The sequence below is a fragment of the Botryllus schlosseri genome, chromosome 3 (assembly GCF_051294905.1).
Source record: "Botryllus schlosseri isolate E-star chromosome 3, Bs_hap1, whole genome shotgun sequence".
Taxonomy (NCBI): Eukaryota; Metazoa; Chordata; class Ascidiacea; order Stolidobranchia; family Styelidae; genus Botryllus; species Botryllus schlosseri.
The window spans coordinates 30,446,998-30,474,012 of NC_137238.1; the positions used below are offsets into that span (position 1 = coordinate 30,446,998).

The following is a 27,015-nucleotide window of genomic DNA, read 5'->3' on the forward strand; positions in this document are numbered from 1 at the left end:
TTGACCGCGGACCGATAGGTCAGGACAGGTAGCTATTATCAAGATCCACCAAAAAAATACTAAATATACAAGTCTCGTGTCCAGAGGTCAAGCGAGGTAAAATCAGGAGTGGAAAAGTACAAGTAGAATGACCCAAATCTCATGTCTGTGTACAAAGGTCAATCCAGATTCTTTGTTCGTTTTCTCTCTATCGTTAATTATTCCCCCTTTTTTATTGCCGCACACAGGGTCATAAAAGTATTGCTGCAAAATTGAGAATGAGCTAATTCTTTAATTAATTATTATATTGATAATCTTTGTTTGTTTAAGTAAATAGGGTGCATGCGCGAGTTCCGCCCAAACTATATACTACTTCCGATTAAGATCAAAATGAGTCATTCATATCTCCACTTGCCACTTCCATTTTCCTCATTATATACATCCGAGTTGAAGACTGATTCGTCGCGAAATGCGAAAAAAATCGAAATGCAGCATAATCAGAATGAATCCACGAATACTTGTTATAATTATGATATAATAATCAGTCATACCCAAGTACTTACCAGATAACGGGCAGTCAGCACTAATAAGCACGATCGACGTGCAAATGAGCACAAGTACTTTCAGCATCATTACCTGCGATACTTAGTCAAATTACATACTCTGACGAAATGCAGATAATTAAATTACACTAGTGTTATGTTGACCAGACGCACGTAGGGTTGCATTTAAAACAAGCATGTGGATTAATATTCTAATATGGCTCCTCAATAGTTACAATTTAAATATATAGGGTTAATATGGCTCCTTTGACGAAAAAGGATTCCGACCCTCGTCATAAACGTGCAAAAATATCTCTGACCAGGACTACATCATCAGGCAGCATTTTTACGATAGGCGGTCATCATCATCAGAGCATCGATTCCGTTCCAGTGATATGTAACTAACGTCCTATAACTGTTGAACCAACGACGTTACACTATTATCGCTCATAACAGTGCGCTATCGATTTTATGAAAACCAGCTAACTTCTGCTAACACTCACAGTACTAATTTTCGAACATAGCCTCCAGTTTTCAACACGGAATCGCGTCGGCTGTCTTAAATCAGGTCTTTCTGAATTACACATTATTATTTCATATTGTATTTTCAGATATTGAAATCACCATAAAACTAAAGTCGGAATTCGCCCCGTTATTTTCGATGGAAATTCCTGAGCATTATAAGATAATTAAATAAGCCAATATCGCATTTGTGTTGGGTTTATTTTTTCGCTACAACACAAGTTGAAACACTTCCTGCAATCACTGGAATCCATTAGCTTCCTGAACTCTTATCGAGACAACAGGATAATTGGGCCACAGTTCGATAGTTCTGAAATATGACTCTCAACTAACAGAATTCACACTTTCCTAAGCCTTTCATCGCAGCTGTTGACATTCTGGTACGTATACAATTCGTCTAGGCTGCAGCAAAACAGATTACAGCCTTAATCAAGATGGAAAGTTATCGTCAGTTGTTTGTACGGTGTACTCTGCGCAGAAAATCCGATAAAAGAGATCAACTCTAACATGCTGCTAAGACACCCGACTTTGTTTAGTACGTTGATGTGTAGCGTTAGAGGAGTAGCGATCCGCGAAACATGTGAAGTCTTCGAGCAACAATTACAAGGATATAGTCAAGGTCAAGGTTCAAAATGTAGATTGGGACGAGGCGTCAATCGCTGGTGACGCTGCCAAATTGACAAAATTACATTTTCTGAGCTGTAACCCAAACTTGGCATTCGAAGGAATATGAGTCACTATTCGAAGGATCCAATCCAATTTAGGAGTATTCCGATCATTGGAAATGGGAAACCTGTGTCAGAACTGTTCTCTACTAGACAAAATTCTATTTTCAAGTAAAAAGCAGACACTTCGGCTTACAAAACTGTCGAAATTACTGTACTGCACTGCGTAACTGACGACCACTTCTGCTGCAACTGTATTATTCGATATCATATAATACATATATGCGAGGTGATTGCTACAGGCATTTGGTGTCAAGGCGCTGATTACTGTAATTAGTGGGGCGATTTCTTTTGACATGGCAAAATAAGTCAAAATATTGTCAAAGTTATAGGTTAGGTCGAAAAATTGGTAAAATTGTTTACAAATTAAAAAACTTTTTGACCACTGCATTTCGTCTGAATCGGATATTTCGCACTGTCGGTGAACTTATCGTTTGATCTTTTACAGCTTGCAGCCTACTTTATAGGTCTGCCGTTGTAGACGGCCCATTGTCTGCTCATTGTGAATCATAAACGATCAAATGAAGCAAATAGGTTGTCATGGTGTTATGGTCAACGTGACGCAATATCCTAGCTGAAGCAAGACTGCTTGGGCAGTGCATGGTTTTCATATCAAGAAGTGGATGATGAAAAATTGTGAAGTAGACAACATCGTCAGAATGACGCAACATGTGTCACCAGCAGTGTACGCACAACTCCAGTGTTGTCAGCTAATAACTGCTATTATTGAACGTTCTTTCTCTAGACTAGACAGATACTTCCTACCCGAGAATGTAGGAAAGTATCTTTTGTTGTACTAAAACAAATTTTCATTAGTGCTCCCATAATACGTGATGTAACTACTGGAATTCTTCACAGGTCCAGATCTAGTTAAGATAATTTTTTTTTCATGTAAAAATTTGTCAGTTTCATGTCAATAAAGTTTGCTCAGGTCTAACTACTTCGTAATGACAGACAGTTCCAACCAGAAATTAAAATAAGTAGTACAATTCTAAGATTCTACAATTCTAATTTACATACGTGAAAATTTGGTCAAAATTTAGTGTTTTAGGGTGGATTGCACAGATGTCGATTAATCCCTAATCGCCGATTAAACGTCAGTAATCGGCTGGCTTCCGTGGCACAGATGCCGATCTGCCACTAATCGGTGAATTTTAATCGGCCAAATGTTATCCGCCGAGCGAGGTGTCTAGAAAGTTAATCGGCTGTGTGCTTCGAGTCGACTGCGGTCTGGGCTGGCTATAGGTACACTAGTATTTGGTATTCAGATGGTGTTAACTGGATGCTCTGACGTGCAGCTGCGGTATTAGCTGAAAATATTCTACTCAGACACTACTACAACTGTTGGCGCATATTATGGGCGTGGGCCTACCACAGCCGATAGTACCTTATGCTATGATTACCGGTATGACATTTTTTACAGACTACAGAATTCGATAATATACTTTGGAAATAAAATACGAGGACGGAAAATTGCAACAGACAGGAAACGTTTAGAATAATTGAATTGATAGAAGAATATGTTGAAACCAAGGAAGACAAAAAGACTGATGGCAAAACAACAAAACAAAAAGATGCGGCCTGAGATGTAATCAGTAAGAAATATGCAGCTATGAATACTGGTCCTGCGCGTGCAGCCGTACAACTGGCCAAATCCATAATGTATTGAAAAATTTGAAACGAAAAGCAAAAAAGTTATATGCATCACGACGCGTCGAACGGGCCAAAACTGGCCCACCTCCACCTCCAGTTGACGAACTCCTTGGAAAATGTTTTCGATAGGTAATTTTACTGGCAATTCTTTAAAATTCGCAGTAGGAGATGTATTGTTTCCATCTGTGTTTATCGTGACTCTCTGCGTGCTTCATACTCACGTTTTAACGCTAGTTTTGTACTGAATAGACAAATTTTGATGATCATGAAAAACATGGATTTATTGTCTTTTTGTAATTCCCAACAAACAAACCATATCCAGAGATTGCTGCACGTCGTCAGCTATACGAAAACGACACATGGGGAACACTGCTCGGCAAATTCCTAATCTGAACCGCCCCTTGATCAATCTGCAATTGATTTTCATAGCACTGGTATATTTATTATCACTTTTCAGACCTTATTCCATCTCAAATTGAATGTCTGAAACATCGGTATGACTACGATAGCGTATTCGATAGTCACACGAACAATGGTGAGTGCATTTAGGACATAAACTTTTTCAATATGTTACAACCAACAGCAGAGGAACTTGCATCCAATTTTAATTTGCAACAGTCTGGCTTTGCTAATGTGCAGGTGCCTGAGCAGTATCGTTGGCCATATTATTGTTAGGCTTGCAACTTGACTTGAAGATTTGACTTCGAGTCAGGATTTCTCATACCGTATGTCATATTGAAGCAGTGACTCGAGTCAAATCCATTCATCCTATTCCAAACAGGTAATTTTGACTCGAGTCAAGTCATGATTTTAGTCATCCATCCTTCCTATGTTTCGCGAGGTTAAAGTAAACCATGAAAAAATAATTTGTAAGTAACTTTTCTAATGTATTTCTAACTAAAATTTTTAAATAAAATGTTTACTCAGATGCATATTCCCAAGATTCAGTTTCCACCTTCATCATCGACGAGGATGTGAACACAGAGGCTGGTTCTTCATGTCACAACAGCGATGGTAAGTTGAGGTACTAATTTGAAATCCATATGAATCATGTTGGTACTAACATAGCCACAGGAATACTTCAAATAGAACATTGCGGGTTGTTTTGATTGACATTAACATTGCTCTATTGAACTTGAACTCTATTGAATCAATACAACTGTTGTTAACCATAGTTTTCTTGCAGCAAATGAAATTGCTTCCCTTTTCGTTGTTGATGGCGATGTGACGCTTTCTTCAGTTCCCACACAGACTTCAGGATCGAACACAAGACCGGTAAGTGTTAGCATTAGCATACAATGATGGTGATGCAACCCACAGTTTATTCATTACTACATTCAGATATACAAGATGAAACAGAGAACACAAAAAGCTCAACGCCAATTGTCTCGAAAAAGAGAGCCAGAATTCCAAGATTGGAAATACCAGGTGTGTTGATGAAAAAAATCATAATTTAACTATAATGTTGGTGATCAAAATGTGGTGTTCAGAAATGAGCGTCCTGGAAATGGCAAAGGAACAGCATGATATCAGAATGAAATATTTTGAATTACAGATGCATGTCAAGTACCAGAAACTGGAAATTGAAAGGCAGAAACTGGAAAAAGAACTGCAAAATTGAGAAAATACAGCAACGAATCGAAATAGCACAAAAACCAGACTTGGACAACTAGTTAATTGGCTGTATAATTAGAATAGTAAGTGCAAAATGCCGATAATATAATTCTAACCTAATTTCTGGTTTTGCTGAAAATTCTACAGTAGAACTCTACAATACTAAGCGAGTTGTGCAGATTCAATTTCCAAATTTTCACATATTCAGTAATCTCTATTCTAATTTAATTGAGAAATAACTACTGTATCTATAATTCTATTCTAATTTGGAAAAATATGTGTAGCCATAATTATAATTATAGTCTAATTTTGAAAAGCTGATTTTCTAGTTGTCCAATTCTGACTACAGCATAGGCTACTGGATCTCGTAATAAAAATGACGAGGAATTGAATGTCTGGTTATTGGTGTTCAAACACGAGATGAAATACTCAAGACATTCCAGAGAAGTGATTTTGAACAATTCGTCTGCGCTGAAGTCGTGCTCGGTTGTGCCGTCACGTTATCTGTGTTGCTAATCTCCAGGGTATATTCCAATGGATTTGCTCTGTCTTTGACCAATCTTCTTGGCACTCTCTCTTCTGCTAGGCTCTCTAACATCTGGAGGCTAGCAAGAACATTGAGGTATGGATCCATTGTTATTCTCAGTCGATATTGCACTATATTAATGTAGCTCTCTATAAAACAGGTTGTAATGAATTTTATGGTTGACCAAATTCTTGATAAACTGGGCTATGGCTATGGCTGTCAACAAACGAGATTACTCAACTGGGTAACAGCAGATAACTTTGCATTGCAAAATTGTAACATAAATGCATTACTATTTGTACAGCACTTGAGCACATGTATGCAATATGCATACGACTTATTATATGATAACATCGTCACATTGCACATTTGCACAACAGTTAGATCCTTGCAATGGCTGAAATTTATTTCTACACTCCTGCAGAGTCAATTGTCATTGGTATGGAGAAATCAATCGTATGCAAATGTGTGTACTACAGAATCTACACAGACGTTTTGTATGAACTCAATCTGTATATCTTCACATTGGTGAAGCGGCTATCATGACTAATGCACCAATAAACGGAAAATAAAATTCTATTTGTATCTATCTAGTTCTAGATATCCCTGAGTAATGAGATAAATGTCCTGCAATATACGAAATTTGTAGTAGAGTTTCTGGCATAGCGATACCAGTATAAGACGATGATTTTGGTACGCTATTCCTACAATACCTCTTTTCATAACCTCAAAACGTTTGTTCTGACGGGTTCTGGCGTTCATAACCTTACACTGTGCAATAGCAACAGTTTAGTTAGCTGCTATACGCACATGACATCAACTAAACATACATATCTATGAAGAGCGCATCTCTCCCTTATGACGACACAGTTGATATCGCCACCGACCGAAAACAGCTGATTACTAACGTACGTCATTTGCGTCGATTTGCGTCAGTAATCCGCGATGAGTTAACTCACAGGCGAATCCGTATCTGTACCACAGAGTCATCAGGTGACCTTGCTCGCTGATTAAATTATCGCCGATTAAGGCAATCGGTGATTACTTTTCAATCCGCATCTGTGCAATCCACCCTTAATGTAAAAAAGTCAAAATTTTGATTTTTTTAGGTCAATAGCTTTCGTTCTTTAGGTAAAAAATCGCTTTAGTAATAATGTATTTCGCCCACACGCACTGTAGCCTCCTGTAGACTTACCGCATTGTCACATGGCGTTACGTTTCCCCACTTATCGCTGATTGATCGACCGTGCGTAAGAGCCAAGAGTTACCCTTCAAACACGACGAGACATGTCATCCGATTATGTAATGATGTCATGATTGTCGTGAGCGTGAGTGTGAGCGATTGCCGATTGGACGGACATGGGTATATGAGTCAGCGATCGGTGATATATGCAGCCTACGGGAGCGCAACTTATGAAGCGGCATTTCGGTGCTGGCAATTTTCACGCTATTCAAGACACGGCCTAGACATTTAGTTTTGGACATCATGCGACCATGCGACTCCCATGCGGTGTATGCGTTGTCAAAATGATTGGCGGCTATAAAACCTTGAAACAAAATAACGGTCGCATGCTGGTCAAAACGTTCGACATTGATATGTCCACTGTCAAGGCGCCCAAGTGACCAGCGCCGAATAGTCCTGCGTTCGCAGCGAGACCCGCCGACAAAAATAATGAGCAATGAGCCCCGTGTCGAAATTCGAGTTTGGAATCGTGTTCGTCTCTCGGAAAGGAGATATTCCTTTAGTTTCGTCTGGTGTGCAAGCGATACCATTATATCTTGAACAACGCCAATCTATACCGCTTTACCGCGAGCTTTGCTGACAAATCTAGTGTCAGACCGACCTTAATGTGACAGCAAACCGACTTGAGTAAGGGGTGGCCACATTTTTCATCATTATCAGACCATATCATCGTAACAGCACTGATTGGCTGTCACTTATTGGATATGGTATCGAATACAGTGAACTTGGAAACGTCCAACTCAACCACAGAAGATCGATCATTTCCTCATTGCTCGACTGAAAATAAATTATGTAAATATCACGATAGGCGATAATCCTTAGCGATAGGTCGGGTGCGGTAGCGACCAAAAATTATTTCCTTTGCGACCAATCAAGAATCACTGGCGTGCGGATGCCGTTGCCAGCTGCAGAAAAACGGTTGGTGGTATTCCTTGCTTGAGACGTTAAATATTGATAAATCGAATGTTTGACAGGCAAGCTGGTATGTATTGTATAGCAGTACGATAATCAAGTATGTATTGTATAGCAGTACGATAATCAAATATGTATATAACCGTATATCGCGGACTCATCATAGACCTGATACAGAAAGGAAGGATTGTATCAGCCTGGCATTATCCAATTCACAGCTATTCAGCTATACGAAGAATAACAAACTATGGAATTGTTTGCAACTACATGTCCTCTATACCGATGGAAAGACATATCAGATCGGGGGAAGCACCGGCCACAGCGAGCTGTGAGCTGCTCTGTGGCCGGCCACAGAATGTTATGTGGATTTCACAGCTTTTCTGGAACTTGAAAGAGTATTTTCCACATATTCTTGGTTCTTTGATTCCCTAATTGTTTCTTTCGGGTACTTTGATTACGGTATTTAGTATTTAAAACAAGAAAACAGGTAAAATGACCGCATATTGACCGATCCAGTATCTCGATGAAACATAGATTATATTCAAGGAGGTATATAGTCGAATCTACTTAGCGTAAATCGAAAAAATCTGCAGTGAATTAAGACAAATTTCCAGTACAGTATTGTATTATTCATAAACTCATCAGGGCAATCCACGAAAGATTTTAAACTGCCCCTGCCCTACATCCTTAAACTACATGATCAGATATATATGTATCACTTATTCGCATCGCAGACTCATCATAAACGATAAACATAGTTGAAATATGAAGGACATTATCTTCATCACATTGTTTAATGGTAGGTTTGCATAATAACAAAATAAAACTAACTCAACAATCGATTGCAACTGCACAATGCACATTGCACATCTTACGGTTGAAAATCAATATCAGAATGGGGGAAGCACCGGCCACAGCGAGCTCCGAGCTGTTCTGTGGCCGGCCACAGAATGACATGTGAATTTCACAGCTTTTGGGGAGCTTATAGGGATTTTCTGACAGATATCTGGTATACATTGTTTTTTCCAATTTTATGCAGTTGCATACGATTAGCTGTGACGAGTGTCAGCCGAATATTTAGGTCTATTTCTATAAAAAAAAAGATACAAATCAACACTTACCAGTTACCAGTTTTGATAATGTCTTCATCGCTTCTAGCTTTCTATACCATTATTTCCTGTTTCATTTAGCGGATATCCCCCTTTTTAATGCATTCTTTACATCATTTTGTGTGTTTTTAATTGATATATAGAGACTATTACAGATCGTTTCATATTCTTCATATCGTTTGATTGTATCGCTATTCGTCCGGTATTTCGGGAGAAAATGCATATAAACTGAGCTAAACTCTCGCTCTCACCTAGTTCTATTTACTGTACGCCCATAATAGAACATAATTGATCATGCATTTGACCACGATTGGGCCACGTACAGTACTTATCATCAATACTAACTTGATATATTGCAACCGGCCATGAAATTTGGCTATGGCCGGCCATGAAATTTAGTCATGGCCGGTCATGAGAATGAGTTTGACATGGCCGGCCACGGAAATTTCATGGCCGGCCATATCGAAATTTCATGGCCGGCCATGAAAATCACCATGGCCGGCCACAGAATAGCACTTTTCATGGCCGGCCACGAAATTATCCGTGGCCAGTAAGTGGCCACGGGAATGCTGAAAGTCCGTCTCATTTGCTTAGGGGGAGATATGGTACCGATGGATAAAAAAATTTACAAAATGTTCGGGGCGGATAATAGCAGATGTTTTGCTGGCTCAATACTTTGATCCGAGTTCTATCTACCACGAATATTATCCATGAATATCCGCCTTCTCAAAAACATTGTCAAAATTTGCGCAATAAGATACTGGTCCTCCGTTGAGCAATAGCAGTCAGAATGCTACGTCATCCAAACTCACAATTAACATGGCAGTAGTAGGCCCTACCTACCGTCCACACCTACTACCAGCTTTGCTGGAATTTGCAAACTTACAACAGCATCCAGTAGCGGAACTGAGATTAGAATGACAAGCATTGGACTTTCGAAGAGCAATTTATCAACACACCGAAAATGAAAAATATTGCAGCCAATGAAGCGTCAATAACAATTCCCACACGCCCCAGACACACCCGATGATCGAGTAGGAAAATGGTGCAAACACCACCAAACTAATTGCCTTACTGAATACCAGGTATGTGGGCCATTGTGGGGGTCGGAGTTTTGTTCAATGAGCGCTTCGCTCCACATATGATGTGTTCTCGAGTATAAGATACAAGAGAGAAAGAACTTCGCTACAACGGTTTTCTTCAGAAAGCCACTGTATTCTAAAAAATGAAAAAATGACCAAATAAAGGTCAACTATCATTCAGCTCCCGAAATACCCGCCAGTCCCGCCTGAGCGTCACTTCAGTGCTATTTTCTGGCATCTCGGTCGAATTTTGCCTTGTGTTTACCCCAAAATTCAAACGGACAGAATCTAAAAAAGGAGAACATTTAGGCGTCCTCGGAGGACATTTTCAAAAACCCGAAAAAGGAGGACAAATCTTCCTGAAGGAGGATGTATAGTAACCCTACTGTATTCGGATTACAGCTAAAAGATATCCATGAAATACACCATAGCACTGTGACTGCAGCTATATTATGTTAGAGGAATCGAGATCACTCATGATCACGCGACTTCGCTTCTGAACCCCTCCCGAAATTTCTGGAACGCGTTTCTTCACTGTTGCACACGCTACCTCTGCTTCTGTCCCATTCCCTTTGTAATTACGTTTGAACTATATGGTGCTTCACCCGCTTTGCTTCTACTTGATGCAGCGGCAACTCACATTGCTTAATGATGAACACTACTTTCATCTCGGAAAATCAGTTTTGGACGATTGATATCAATGGTTGTCAACCTTTTTGTTTCCGCTGACACCTTATGGACCGTCACGGACAGCAGCGTACCCGAACATGGTTTTAGTTCAAACTTGAGTCAAATATCGTGCAACCTTCATTTGGCGTATGCAAACGTTAGCTGGAGGCTAGTACGCTAGTGGTGAATAGCAGCCATTCCACTGTCTCAACAAAAAAAACATAATTATGTTTCAATAATTTATTTAGTTCAAAGAGAATTCTGCAGCTGCATTTCTTGAACGTATGCTCCTGAGATTTGATATGAACGAGAGCCGAAAATGTATTTTCGCAAAGTTGATCGAATGGGAATCGAATGGAATTATAACGCACAAAACTCTTCCAATGACACCTTTGGTTATGATCTCAACATAAATGGCACCAAAATTGGAAAACTAATTTTTAATGAATATATCACGACCAGTCTGGTAATTTACATGTAGCAGCTAATCTTAAAATTCCACCGGAATAGTTGTTATGTATATGTAACAGGAGAAAATGGATTCCGTGACGAGTTTTCAATCCCTTTTGTACAGATTAAGAATAAACTTCGGGAATTTTAATTTAAAACGACCGTTACTGATAAGCTGAGACTGACAACTTATAATCCAAATTGTTTTGCAAACATTCCGAAGTTACGGTTAAGGACCTTTCTCTTCCAACATTTTCAATTGTTCTCCAAACAGCAATATGTTTTTATCAGTAACCCTACCCGTTGGCAATTAAATGAGTTTGCTTAGGAAGATATTTCATCTCAGACGGCAATTCTGTTAATGTGGATCCTAGAGTTTTAGCAGTTATAAACACAATCATTTTCGTTGGGCCCGCGAAACCTCGTCATTTCCCAAGCATTAAAAATTACAATGAAGTTTATCAATCATGTTGTAAATTTATAGGTTTTGTAGTGAATCCTCTGAAAATGATTCTATGACCCGGGTCAAGAACCCCAGATATATATAGCAAGGTATACATATGTATAAGCTTCATTTCTAAACTCCAATGGTCTGGGATCACTCTAGCAATTCCCGATTGAAACTTGAATCACGAGTTAATGCTGACTTATGAACACTACTTTTCTCAGTCGAAAAATAATTTGCCGACGATTGAGAACATAAACATTTCAACCAATGTTTTTCTTGTACTCCACATCTCGAACTACATTGCTCGCAGTCTGGGTGTCAAATTGTGACCCTCAAATAGGCATTAGCGAAGCCAGTACTTCTCTATTTTCAGGGGTTCATGACCTAAATACGACGAGCTTAAAAGGGGGGTGATTGTAACCGTGTATATAGTGGAGAGTCTCTGAATTAGAAAGAATTGTTTCGAAGTCATGATGACTGGGAACATGTTTGTTGAGTTATCCTCATTCCGTATGTAGTCGACTTGGCTTAATTCGAACGGGTTGGTTCCGCGCACTTTCGGCCGATAAGTGAAGAAACGGCATTGTCCGGTTCGTGGTCACTTGTTAAGACAGACAATGCATTGGAAATACTGTACAGTTGCGAAATAAATAAATTGCAGTCTGCGGTAATTGGTACTGAGTTATAGCTTCAGGCTGGTTGTCTCATAGAGTATTCTGATACCAAATGGTTCAATAAATGCTGTGTCACACACATATTGGGTTAGAATAGTTCCTTAATTCTGGAAGTACAGTTCTGAGCCAAGCTGCAAGGGCTGAAACGGTATTTTAACTTGATGAAAGTACACCACAAAACAGTTGGAATGTTGAGCAAAAAGTTTCTATCCAGACAGAATTGACTCATATTAAAGCTCAAAAACGCAACTGAAGGCTAAATATACAGAGCACGATGCTTCCTTGGCCCGTACATTCACGCTATCGCCGTGACTGAAAGAAGGGTCAAGAATCAAGATGTACGCAATTTTACCGAAGTAAAAGTCACTGTTTCACCATAATCACTCGTCATGTCCCTAAGCCAGGGGTTCTCAGCCCTTTCTTGGCCGTGGCCCATTTTCCGATTTGAAAATGTGCTGTGGCCCACATCTAATCTTAAAGTCATATTTTCTCCTTATTTACTGATGAAATTAAAGTATAAACACGCCGGGCATGAAGTCGCGCGAAGCGCGTCGAAAATTTTCAAGTTGAATGAATATCTTCCAACAAACGACCAACGAAATATTCATCTAGCTCCCCCAATTGGGGGTTTGGGTGAGACAGTTACGGCTCTGGTAGATCATATGCTAAAACTTTTGAGTATGTTATGATCGTCTGCTGCTCCATTCGCTTCGCGAAACACAATGATCGAATTCCCGCATACACTGCGTGTGATTGGGATTTTAGTTCCACTATTGAGGGGGGTAGTATAATCATTCTGGGTCAGCTTCAAACAATTCTTTGGTGAATGGGGTACTACAGAGGAGTGGAGGAAGATTTTCTTATTATGCATGCTGCACTATGTACTGCATTGTATGTCACGTACTGAACCAACTGAAGTTGCGATGTCGGAATATTCAATCCAGTGATACCATCAATTCATGTGACTCTTAAATTATTTTCATTGATTTACGGGCATGACATTTTAAACAGACTCCAAATATTATTGCGCTCCGCTGAATCCTCAATCCATTAGCCTACTATTCGTTGCGGTGGTGCAGTATACCTCCACCAGAAGTTGCTAATAATTTGTAATTATGGCCATTTTTAACTTACAATAATACGACCTGTCGAAGTACACTAAATTCATACATCAATTACACTTCATTCCGAGTTTATTGCACACCCTTTCAACGGCACACGACATCATGACCCTGCCAGAATACTTGGTTACTTCAGCATTACCTTCCAGCAGGTATTATATACGCGAAATTATTTTAGTTCCTGTTAGCCATAGGTAGTCATAGCCAGTGGAAAAGCCGCCGTTTCTGCCACCCATTCTCGACTTGAAATGCTGCCTCCATACGTACCACTACGTCTCATCAGAGTCGGATGAAAAGCTTAATGTAGCCTACGTATAATCAACTAATATGAATTTATTTTTTAGCGATTAACACAACAAATATTACTAAACTTACATTATTTCTAAAATTTTCTAAATAGCTCTGTGGCCCACCTCAAATGCTCTTGTGGCCCACCAGTGGGCCATGGCCCACCCTTTGAGAACCCCTGCCCTAAACGAACGATTTACTAAATATTATGTTGATAGCAATTGCGAACCTGTGTCCGAATTAGGCGGAAATAGTCTGAATTAACCGGAGTTTTATGTGTAATTTTAGTTTTATTGCTGGTAATTTTGACCGAATAAAGCGGCTGTCCGGAGTCCGGACTATTCTCTGTCCGGAATAAGCTGACTTTACTGTAGGCCTAGTTCATACTACACTTTTTCTCGAATATTCGAGCCATGAATATTTAGTTCTAAATATCCGTGTTTCAAGATATCTTGCATGCCTGCTAAATATATGACGTTGACAACAACGTCTTTAATTGATTAAGATATATAGCCTAGTAGACTAGCACAGTGGTTCTTCCACATGGATGTCGAACCTAGGTATGTTGGTCTGCCGTACCCATACTCTGTAATTTTGGTTTCGACGGTACACTTCAATCCTAATCAGTGCCGATTTTCCAGGCGTCGAATCCAGTCTGTTAAACTAAATCTGCGTTAATTTGGGCGAAAACGTTGCGTATCGGTCTTCTATCCGACTTAACACAACGAAGCAATCCATATTGAACAAGAATGTAGATGAAGGCTTGGGCTGACAGATATACGAAGATGCGTAAGCGAGATTCACAACAGTAATTTCTCATCCGATGATATAAAGAATAGTGGAAAACAGCAACGAAGATAATTATATAGTCAAGCGATCACAAACGGCCAACAATCTAATTAACCAATGAAATCGAAATAAAACTGACAAAAAAACACAAATAAAGGTCAATTGAGTTACTAATTGATTCACGATAAACATTACTCGTCAGAACAATTATTGCGAATATGTGACATACCCACCATGTTATTCGGCACCACTATGTTTGCGAATTGCGTGGTTTGAAGTATTTTGTCGCCGTGTATTTCGCTTATACCTAAATTAGGCTTATCTTATCATATTAGCGACGCAGCACCTGGTACTATGTTCGTACATCACTAATTCGTAATCTAGTATAATCACCCGACGAGCCGTTAAGAAGGGATAAAATGGCGACCAGAGACGCCGATTTCGAAACCCACCGAGAAAACACGTCCGTCTTTTAATTGAATTGCATTCGCGCGTTTACAGTAATTCGGGAGATATCTTTGTCTTTCAATTCGGAGCGTGAAATTGGATAATGCGTTATTTTGTGTGCATATCAATTGGAATTGATTCCTGCGCATAATAATTACTCGAACAATACTTCGTGCACGCTCAACTGTAAAAACATCAATATAGCCCGAAACTCTTGTTACAACAATTAACGTGGGTTGGTGTTAGAAGCCATTGTGTTAACAGACGAGAGGAATTACTAATGCGGTGAGCGCTTTCGTTGGAATGGATTTTGATCACCAGCTCCGCTTTGAAGTCTGGGACCGCTGCACCTTCAATAATCAACATAACCCTCAATTTAATTACGAAAGAAGTATGCGACTCTGCCAAATCAAATGCCTTCACTTCATGCTGCCTTTTTCATCCTAGACATCTATACGTTGTTCTATTGAAGTTGGTGCAAGGCGAAGCTCGCGTAGTCCTAATAAAGAGTACTAACTTGGAAAAATCGGTATCCTTGGATAGAATTGCGACTTTGCACTTTTCAATAACAACTACTGTACTGACAAGTGTTGCTTCATTGCACTGTCGGAATTTGACGACATGCCTGGCTAAATATTCATGTGACTGTGCGAATATCAAATCGTTACACCCGTGGTTAAACTCTTTGTCGTAGACAATACCAATGGCAGGTATTATTGTCGTGCGATTTTGTTGTCACCGACCGGAAATGATCGTGACATCACAAGTCTTCGCAAATCCACGCAGCATGACGGTTAGGCGCCTCCACAAATTAAAAAGATTGTCAAGTCGAATGATTTTATCCAAATGCTTATTAATGTCGAAAAGAAGGCTTGGGATAGCTTTGCAGGTGTGGTGAACGGGTTCTTGTGCAATAACAACGAAGATAACTATGACGAACTCGTTGGCAATTGGCCAAAGTCGTATGGAAACATGAGGCGCAGAATGTACATGAAAGCACATATGTTTCATGCTTACTTGGACGAGTTTAAAGACAATATGGGAGCTTATTCAGAAGAACAAGGGGAGCAATTCCATAAAGACAAAATATTTTGAAAGGAGATACCGATGGCAATATAACGGAAATATGATGTGAGATTATGTCTCTGCCTTGTTGCGGGAAAGTGATGTAGAATACAAAAATAAATCCCGAAAGTAATCCCATTTTAAACTGACTTTATACTTGAACTGTTTTAGCGTGAAATATTTATTTAGTTTTGCATTTAACATGTAACGAGGGTATTGATTCACATACAGTTATTATATTTATGTGCAAACTTCCATGTCCCAAATGCCTGTGCTTTGTGAGGTGATTTGAATAATAAAAATTCTATTTTGTTTTCTATTATTATGCAAACTCAGAGTTAACTCATCACCAGATAGAAAAATAGCGAAAAGTTGGCTGTTATTTGCTTTGCGAAAAAGCAATCGATAGCATACGACTAACGCGTCAGACTATTTAGTAAATACATTGTTAGAATATAACCTCTTAGTCGATGACAAGCGATTAAAAATGGACTAGAGACTAGACAGTTCGGTGAATACCCTAAATACCCATTTCCTATAGGGCAGAGGTCTGAAACTCAAATGTGCCAGCGGGTCAATTTCCTAACATGTGCTGACCCGCGGGCCGCAGCATCAATAAATAGGGGTATTCAATCTATAATATCCAACTTGGTCTTATTTGACGGCACCTTGCAGACAGGCATTCTAAAACTATCGAGAAAATGTAATTTACTATTATACTATTCACGCTTGGCACGAAAAAAAATCACGTTTTCAAATATTTGAATAAAATGGTTTTTGTGTCGGGCATAATTTGATAGAAATAATGAGTTTGGACATCATGCGAGAGTACGCATGATGGTATCGTGAAAGCTGTCCGGTTGTAATATTGCAGCTATTGGACCTTTGAAATGCCACAATTTTATTTAGAATATTTTAGAATTCACTAAAGACTGATCGGATATCAGAGCATGTGAGCGGTAGCCTAATCGAGGTTTCTGATATACTTGTGATAAGTATAGGCTATTGTTACTGTCATTGCCAAAGTCAAATTAAACCAGAGTTAGGTTTTCTTGGATTAATATTGGAACAGATCAATAACAACTTAAATATAATCATTATTTTTCCTTAGTAGTAACATTGTTTTGACACGTTTTAGCGATCGTACCCCTTGTACTTTCAATTAGATTTCCAATTAAATAGTATATTCATATTGAAATGAACCCGAATATTTTCGGCTGACACTCGTCAGGGGTAATCGTCAGCAACTAGTAGAGAATTGGAAAGAACATTGTATATCAACAATCGTATCACAAAATATGACGTCACCAGCATGAAATTTCGAATGAGAGAGCGTTCAATGTACTACTTTTAGGTGGTACACGAACTCCTTTTGTTGACAGAGTTTTGGTTGGTGTATTTTGATAAAAGTTGATTCCAAGGCACACAAATGGAATTGTGAACGGCCTCGTCCTACGATTCGAAATCGGTCGTCTCGATAAATATTCGCACAAATCGGATTATCCAACAGATGTTTGCCGATGGCAGAATTAATGGCCTTTGATCGATCAGCATCAATCTTAAGTGGATGAGTTAAGGGTGAGCTCACAACGATCTGTCCATAGACCTGGTGATTCTACATTTACCTTACCTCAAGGACACACAGCATCATAGCTGTTTTACCTCTAAATACGTTTCTACAACATATAGATAATATAAAAATAAAATACTTCCACAGATATCGAGGACGAATCACGCGCGAATCTGTTTTCCCAAGCACAGCACTAAAAGTAATAAACTTGATGGGGTTGTCAATTTGAAATCGTGCTTGTGAACCAAATAATGTCATTTCCGTTTTTATTTTCTGTGATATCTAGCCATTGAAACATTTCAAAATCTGTGAACTTTGAGGTTAGGCTATTGCGCCAACAAAAATAATTAAATTTAAACATAATAGGAATGGGGAAATATATTGAGAAATAGTTTTGTCAAGTCGCTGCAATAGTGGGCTACGCCTTGTATAAATATATTTTTTTTAAATTCTGACGATTTCGGGGGCCGCACAAAATGGTGTCGCGGGCCATAGTTCGCCCATTTCTGCTGTAATTCCATAATGTTGCCGGGAATTTACTTTCACGTTTAGCCGTGAATCGGTCTACTTTGTGAGCTATATCGTTTAAAATGAAAATGAATTATCCAAAATGATTAGGTATAGTTTACAAATATGCACACAATTCTTGTCGTGGAAGCATTTTGTGTTCTGGAAGGTCGCAGCCCTTTTTGTGACTTGCACGGGTAGTTCTGTTTCTACAATTAGGAACTTTCATGAACTAGATTATTCACAAGGAAACAGTGATGGTTCAGAAACCTCACAGGCTGTTCGCGATGCGAAATCTCCCAGTACAGTCTAGTACAACTATCAAATTTTAAGCATTAACAAATTAGATTAAAAGTAAATTATAGCTACAAAGTTTTTTCCAAATTTTATTTGAATTAGAATTCCTCATCCGAATCAAGATTATGTTTATTAGAATTCGATTTATTGGTACCCGAGCTTCGAAATCCTGATTCGGATTTCTTGAACCTGAATGAAAAATAAATTTAAATCTGTATTCAAATATCCAGATGTGTGTTCTGATATCCAGATAACGGATGCGTTATAATTTTGATCCTGACCTATAGACTTTTAAAATTCAGAAGTGGAGACCAGATGTTGGTTGGTTTTATTTTGATTCTTGGCTTTTAATAATTGGAATGACTTCACGAAATTAGATTCGTGATGCGCGATATCATCTCAATGCTGTATGGCTCAATAACCCTCGTGATCGCGTATATTACGGTATCGGCGCTTACCCGGTATTATATAGGTTGTGTATTCTAATAGATGTCGAACAGCCTTTGACATTGAAATAAAGCAATATCGAATGAGTTGAAGATTCACATTTCGCCAGGTGGTTTATTAGATACGGCGTCAAATTAGTTGGTGGCTTGCACAATTTGAGGATATCGCAATGAGTGAAATCCACCATTTCCCATGCGATCTCGACGAGCGCATCGAGTTACAGCGCATTTACTGTATCAATAATTGGTTTCGCTTTTCACCTTGAGCAACTTTGAGTTTCGATCGCCGAGCGCCGGCTTTAGAACCATGTAATCATACACAGACTACATAGGTGGTCAAAGTAGTCGGTATTACGGCTCCTTCGAGAACAAACTCGTTGTTGGTGCAAGTGAGTACGAAAAAGTAGTAACTCGTCGCTATGACTATCTTTGATTAGTACTCCATAATGGGACAAACGCAACGATGGCGTAAAAACAAGTTTTGCTCAGAAATTCCCAATATGTAGTAGTAGTAGTATAGTTATAGTCTTGTTATTATTGCACAACACTTCATGATGGAATATTCAATGATGAATGAAATGGAATGGTAAAACGTATTTACAGCTGGAATTTGAAAAACGCCCGAATGGCATGAACATGAAATTGAAAATGGGCGCGATACGGTGCCTTCAGTCAAATGGTGTGTGACGTAACACTTGTATTAAAATATTTTCTTCTTTTCACAATCTTTTGCGAAACTTCATCTCCGAGAACCGCGAGATTCCACCGGAACCATCCCACCACCAAATTCCCTTGTGACCTGGTTTGTGGAAGTTCCCATTCAGATTGCTGAAGACGCAGTAGCCATACCACCAGCCTCCTGAGCGATCAGACGCGCAATTCCGTGACGAATCAATATCGTGATTAGCGTCTTTCGTTGTGAATTGTTGGTTGTTGTGATAGTGGAAACCATCACCTGCATTCCCGGAGTATCTGGATACGTGCAGTCTGTACTTGTCAGATCCGGGCCCGATGCGGAAATTGCTGGAAAAATGGATAATTGGAAATTGAGGTCGCTCACGCGCGAAAAAGAATTCTAACATAGAAGTATTCAAAGAAGTATTCAGACAAAGAAAAAAAATTGATATTCACCTGTATCTAGCACACAAATAATTTTCATTTCTTGAGATAATGTTGATTTTTAACTCCATATCACCTCCCTTTGTGATTTGATGCATTTCGTCCAGGCCTGAAACAAGTACATTGTCACAAACTAATGTTAAATTTAAATCAATCCTTCGACATACTGAGGGATTAATACTGATATATCATATATACTGTTTAATGGCGTAAGAGAAAGATACTAGCCAAATCCACATTGGTCCAAAATCAACAAAACCTATTTTCATCTCTCTGAAAGTATTTGTGGTGGCTTCAACTCGACAGGCAAAGTTAGTCTGATGCCGTATTCGGCGCCAGGCCACAGTTGCAATTCCTCAACTATTTAGACCTCGAGGACCGGTAAAACTTGAAAACAACGGGCCTTCAATAATTATAATCAAAACTTAATGATGACTGTGGGTTGCATCCTGGCATACTTATGCATTTATACGTGGCTCTATTGAACTTTCTACAAGACTGTTAAAGATCACTAACGTGATTGTGCGAAATACGATTTTGTTGTTTGCTATATTCTCAATTATACTCCCAAGTGTCGGTTAATTGAACTGCCGGAATTCAAAAGAACAATTCAACACTTGCACCATCAAAATCTTTTTAAACTTTCATATTTCTCCCTGAAAATACTCCATAATATACGTAGATTTACGAAATAATTTTGGGTTTCCTTTTTAGCACGCCTCCAACTAGGGGGTCTGGAGTGCGGCAGTTACGGCCCGGCAAATGCACAGTACACATGCACCCACCCATGCTATACTGTTAACCTTGCACTCAAAACTAGGGCTGGGCACAATGATTCGAGTACTCGAATCTGAATCGAGTATTTACTTCAATGATTCGAGTCGAGTAGAGTAGTAAAAGACGATATTATCGAGTACTGAAATTATACGCTCCTCGCAACTGAAAGGTAATCTGCCAACGATAATTTAAATTTTGATACTAGGTCCAGTAAGGAAGTCTTGAAATCTTGATAGGCAGTGTCGCATTAGTCAACCAACGGACAATGTGAGAGAAAAAGTGTATTTCGGTAGTTGAGCTGGAAAGTTGAAATTTTTTGTTAGTCAACCGAGCTCAAACTGACAAAAATTTACCATTCCAAGTTTGAAAATTTTGAAAAAGTGTCCTCCTTTCCCGATTCCAAAATATGGTAACCCCATTTAATTAAACGGATAACATGCATATGTTCTCTGTGGTGGCATAAAAGGTACATATTTGAACTTTGACATAGTGCATTGTGTTGCGATGTCATTATGAGTGATACTCGAATACTCGACTCGACTCGAAGCATATTACGTGATTCAGAATCGAATCACTCAGGTATTCGATTTTGCACAGCCCTACTCAATACCACGCCCACCGAAAATCAAAAGAACCTTTCTACCGAGCCAGAAATCTCCTTTACGATTCCCGAATCCGTCCACGTAATCATCCCAACCTCGGTTGAAACTCACGTTTCCGTATTTTCTACGCTGGAAAACCTGCAACGGAATTTGGTAAACAATCGAACTGTCAGAAATCTCATGACATCTCTTCACTGAGTACGTTCGAGGTTATGGTTTAAAAGTTTTTCTTTGTTCATCGTAAAACCAGCTTGCTCATGATGTTGCGAACACTCTATCTTTGGAATTTACCGAATTCTACTCACAGTCCACTTCCTACGTGCCTCCCGTTCCTTATTATTCTTTTCTTTTGCTTTGAGTTGTGGTTCCTTCTGTTTGGTGTAGCCCACTGTATATGACACAGTTTCTAGAGCTGCCCGTTTCTCATCGTCTTCTGCTCTGCGTTGAAGTTCGATCATTATATCCGATATACTTTCCGAACCCTTCATGAAACGGACACAGAACCGACCGTTTCTTAGTAACGTAAAACTATTTGCATACCAACCTCACAATCCCCCACTGAGATCCATTTACCATCAACGTAGCTTCTCGTGCAAAATTTCGCTGAAAAGAGAAATTTCAATCCGACTTGAAATTGAACGCAAATTCTTCGTACCTGACGATCGCGGGTAGATTACGATTCCGAACATAAAGATAATCCCAATCATTAGCGACATTTTAAGATACTTATAGTATCAGCTGCCGTGACGATATTTGTCCAACTGAACTTTATAAGATAGATGGTCGTGGATAGACCAATCTATAGGTCCAGAATATAAAGCGACCAATTTCAACTGGCCACACATGGAAATGCATTCCATATTTCCGTGTGCGTCAAACTTTGATTTGCAGATTTGCAGATTTGCATCATTCAACACAACAAGTTTTCCATGAATTGCAATGCGTTTGGAATGAAAACCGACCGCGTTCCTGCGCTGACTGTGGTTTCAAGGAAGCACGCACTCTCTGATATCGTGATATGAAATAGATGGAACAGGGTACGGCAGGATGCTCGGTCAATGTAGCATCGGATCTGATGTTTTGACGTGACCAAGGAAACGTCAACCTTTTAACAAACTATTATTGACATGGTCTTTTTCACTGCCATCACAAAACCGACTGTTGTTAATCTTGTCAATAGGGCAGGATTGTGTCAAATTCCCATAGATAACAAACCACATTTTAACAACAATAGATGCATCGTCCCGGATAACTTTGAGCTCTCCATCCTTCAGCTTGCTGCACAATGCAAAATGCAGTGATATAGCATTTCTGATTTTTTTTCTGAGCAAACGGATCGCCTTTTTCTACTTTCACACCATAGACTTGGGTTATCATATTGTTGTGGATCAAATTCCGGACACTCTTTAGCGCCCATTAGCGGATTTAAAAATGCGGAATGACACATTCGTGTCAATATGACGTCACACCAGCAAAGCTTTGCCTGTCGATCACAGGTATTTACGACCCCTATCAGGAGCTGGAGTATGTGGTTGCGTGTTGTAGCCAGGAACGAAACAATATTTTTCAGCCCCGTCCCGCCTAAATAAACACTGATCTTCGGCCAACCATAAGGTATTGAATGCAACGACTACTTCAACTCGGAATGAAAAGGACACAACTACAACACAGCACATGATGATGATGAACTACTATGAGATGGGGTAAGCTGTATGCACCTGCTTTCTATATTCTTCTGGTCTTTAAATTTTGTGGATGAAATATCTCAATAATATTGATTCTACTCATTACTATAACATTTTGATCCTCTCTCCGCCTACATGATCAGAGTTAGCGACAGAGCTGATGATGAAGGATGGTGACTTCGAAATTGCAGGCAACGTAATTGTACATCATAAAGTCATGTTCATTTCCCACGATAAAGACTAGATATGAGCCAGTCCTTACCAGTAGGTGGCACATCGGGTGGTTTTTAACCTTCTATGGTCGCGATTACATTCCCAATTTGAAAATGTTTCGTGGCCCAGCACCTTTGCCCAGACTTATTCACGGCCAAGTTTGGAAACCGTTTACGTTCAACATATTCGCGAACCACAGAATAAAGGCAAGTGACCCCCAGGTTTAGAACCACTGTTTTTGACTGAAGCATCTAAATGACCTTGACTGACTCTAGGAATGTACCGTTCTCTTATAATTGTGATTACAATTAGACTCATTTCAGTTTAATGATGGTTATTTTTATTTATTTCAGATTGCATTTTTTGTGAGGGCGGTGGTTCCTATATTACAATCGTTGAACGCGACACTATCAGCCTGCTTTAAACGATACCCGGATGTCAGTTTACACATTTCCACTAAACTGTTACATGTTAGCGTATTATAATTGAATAGAATATTCATATTGAAATAAACCCGAATATTTTCGGCTGACACTCGTCAGGGGTAATCGTCAGCAACTAGTAGATAATTGGAAAGAACATTGTATATCAACAATCGTATCACAAAATATGACGTCACCAGCATGAACGTTCAAACGAGAGAGAGTTTAATGTACTATTTTCAGGTCGTACACGAACTCCTATTGTTGACACGGCTTGGGTTGGTGTCGACTCCAAGGAACAAAGATGGAAGTGTGAACGGCGTATTGGTAGGGATGGGCACAATGATTCGAGAACTCGGATCTGAATCGAGTATTAATTTTAATGATTCGAATCGAATAGTAAAATATGATTGTTTTGATTACTGATATTATACGTTCATCACCACTGAAAGTTAATTTATCAACGAGAATTATAGTTTCTATACTAATTTGCACTGTTGAAGCCTTGAAGCCTTGAATAGTCGTATCGTAGCATACGAAACATATAGCACAAAGCTACGAACGATACTGGAAATAACACATTTCCGAAGTCATGATCATCCCACAACATTGTCACCAAAGTATCTTTAATGTGGTGGATAACAGGCATTATATTCTTTGTGGTCGCATAAAAGGTAGGCCTACATATCTGAACTTTGACATATTACATTCGGTTATGGTGTTATAATGACTGACACTCGGTTACTCGACTCGACTCGAAGCATATTACGTGATTCAGAATCGAATTACTCAGGTACTCGATTTTGCCCAGCTCACGTATTAGTACTGTTATTCACAACTACTTACTTACTTCAGTAGTTTAGCGAGCAAATTCTACTTCTTCTTGTAATATTTTTGGACAGGTTCTAAAAGCACTGCTTTTGCTCGTACGCGAGTAAGCTTTAGCGTCGCCACTATTGCTGGTAGTTGGTGACTTTCATGACTATTTTGACCACCTCGAATTTAATACACAAGTTTCCCTACTTCTTATTACTGTTTATAAGTTGATCTCAATTATGACGACATAGTTCTTTATCTTGCTAACTATTTGATGAACGATGCCATTGATGCGTGATACCCTAGCCAGGCAATACTGTCTCATGATAGTTCAGCTATACTTTAAGAATAGAAGTAGTTATAGAGATGGTGTGAACCTTTGAAAGGTTCAGGTTCGTGTGAACGCGAACCTTTTTGAAAGGTTCTGTGTGAACGCGAACGTGAACCTCATGACTTTACGTGACGTCATATTGCTAATTCAAACCCAACATTTCAGTGAAGTTAGAGCCTATATTAATGTGCAGTGTACACGATACCTAGCGACGACTCGGGCCACATAATGCCACAACGCTGAAGTACATAGTGACGTTTTAAATGTGACCAAATCTATCAACTGGGGCAATCAAATGATATAATAATCCCATAAAATCAACATCTTCCGTCGCTTTGCCAACAATTTCGACGAGAACTTGCAATAGACCAGACTGCGTTGATATTGAGCAGAGTGTAAACGGGTTTTTATACTTGCTACCGATATTACCCCATTAACAAGTTAGCTTACATTAACAAGCAGCAGCCAACACCCCAACCGCGCGGATTTGGTTTTCATGATATAATAAACATATGAAATCGAGATTGACCCCGCACGGTTGCTAGATTTTTTACATTAGACAAGGATATGAATGCCATTGATTGGTTGAATAAGCATCATTCGCTGACTACATACCTGTAGCGTATTTCGCTCTTGACGTTCTGTGATTGCGGGTCAAGCTCACAGCAGAGAGTCACTGAATATTCATAAACGGAAAGCGGGATATTTCTAGCAAACTTTTGTAACAAAGCCAGTGAGAGTTTTGACATTGTCAAGTTGCATACTCGTTTAGTGTTGATTTTTTATGCTGCCAACGCCATGCAGGGAGTGGCCCGCAGTTAAAATGCTATAAATTTCAACCAAAGATGTTATAATGACGTGAAAATTGTAATATATGAAAAAGGTTCACAGAGCAGAACCTACAAAGGTTCGTTTGTGAACGCGAACCTCTAAATTTGTGAGGTTCACACACAGAACGCGAACGTGAACCTCACGTTCACACCATCCCTACAGTTACCGTAAGAGTAAGATTTCAATTGAAATTCATACCTAAGAAACTGAAGATGAATTGAAATAAAAACGGTGTATTGTCGGTTCCACAACTTTGCATGTTTTTTCTGATGCCTGTAAACTCGCCATTATACTAGTAATACAGTCTTTCGTAAATGCTATGAAGGATCGGCTCGATCGATTTTTGTCTTATCATGGACAATTGGCAGATGAAAACAGGCAGCTATGAATAAACTCAAACATAAAACCTCCTAGGAATTCACCGTTATAGGGTAATATCACTTAATGCTAATTGGACGTTTGAAGTCCATTGCATACTTTGGTTTTTTGTATGAGTCGGCTATGCACATACGCTCCGGAATACCGTCTTTTATAGCTAGTAAGCGTTTAAACGGAGCCAGGGAAATTAATTTAAAATTATTTAAGAATTTTATTACAGTCAATTTGATCAAAAATAGTGATCGGTATAATTTCTACGGATCGATACATACGTAGCGCAATTGTATGTCGACAGTACGTATCTCGTTCCACAAAATGTAATGCGTATGATTTCGCTCCACTCGTTTTCGATGTTTTACGAGTGGAATCTGATTGATAGCCAGGAGAAATCATAATAGGATTACAGTGAAAATGTGAGAACATTACCGGAATAACATCGCATTCACACAATTAAATGAAAGTAGTTCCTTGACTTTTTTCGTTGCGAAGTGACACCAAAGGAAGAGTTTGAAGTAACACTTTCCCGCTCAGCGCTCATTATCAATCGGTCCAGACGGAAATAAAATGATGCTCCCGTCGATAGCTCACGGGGCCGTCTATCAACTAACCTCCTTCTAACCACGTGATAAAACTGTCGGTGCGTACGACCATAAGCGACCTAATCTACCGATCTCCGCATTGACCTCAGAAATTAAATCATTATAAAAGAGAGAATGACATTAAATGCAGACGCATCACCCACTACGATATCGCACTCTGACCGCCTTGACACTGACCTAATCCGCTGCAATGCAACACATCAAGCTCAAGAGAAATGTAATATCAGAAAGAGAATTGATAACAATAGAACAACACATATAAATCTTACATACGGTGATATGGACGAAGTCACAGCCGAAACTAGAATATTCTTCTAATATCACCAATTTTCTCTCTTCTGGAAACACTGAATATAAATATGTATACAATATAGACAATTATGACAACTTCAACTACCCTTTCGTCCATACCAGCCACAATCTAATAAACCCGTTCTCTCGGAACCACAATAACACCATAGACACAAGCATGTTGAAAAATGGCACCGATAGAACCTGCGCAGCATAACGATTGTCGAGGTATTCCATTCTAAAACTAAAAACAACAAATTAGTCATTCAGTTA

At 39.2% G+C, this 27,015-nt stretch overlaps 3 protein-coding genes across 3 annotated transcripts in view; all 3 read right to left on the reverse strand.

Annotated features, from left to right (window-relative positions):
* Positions 1-670, reverse strand: part of LOC145435036 (uncharacterized) — a 131,157-nt gene extending 130,487 nt beyond the window's left edge. The window contains exon 1 of the mRNA XM_080312317.1: positions 543-670. Coding sequence (XP_080168443.1) covers positions 543-612 — 70 coding nt within the window. The 5' untranslated portion in view covers positions 613-670. The remainder of the gene's footprint in view (positions 1-542) is intronic.
* Positions 1-27,015, reverse strand: part of LOC145435014 (uncharacterized) — a 281,315-nt gene that overhangs the window by 153,406 nt on the left and 100,894 nt on the right. The gene's annotated exons all lie outside the window — the stretch shown is intronic.
* LOC145435065 (uncharacterized) lies at positions 21,097-21,777 on the reverse strand. The gene is made up of 2 exons (XM_080312352.1): positions 21,482-21,777; positions 21,097-21,314 (listed from the first exon to the last, which is right to left on the reverse strand). The coding sequence occupies exons 1-2, from the start codon at positions 21,662-21,664 to the stop codon at positions 21,174-21,176; spliced, it is 324 nt and encodes a 107-aa protein (XP_080168478.1). The 5' UTR covers positions 21,665-21,777; the 3' UTR covers positions 21,097-21,173.

Bases quoted from the DNA above. Each gene is read 5' to 3' on its own strand.
- LOC145435065 (XM_080312352.1), bottom strand. From the start codon at position 21,664: ATGAAGGGTTCGGAAAGTATATCGGATATAATGATCGAACTTCAACGC. The intron at 21,315-21,481 runs GTGAGTAGAATT...ATTCCGTTGCAG, and splicing joins AGGCACGTAGGAAGTGGACT to GTTTTCCAGCGTAGAAAATA.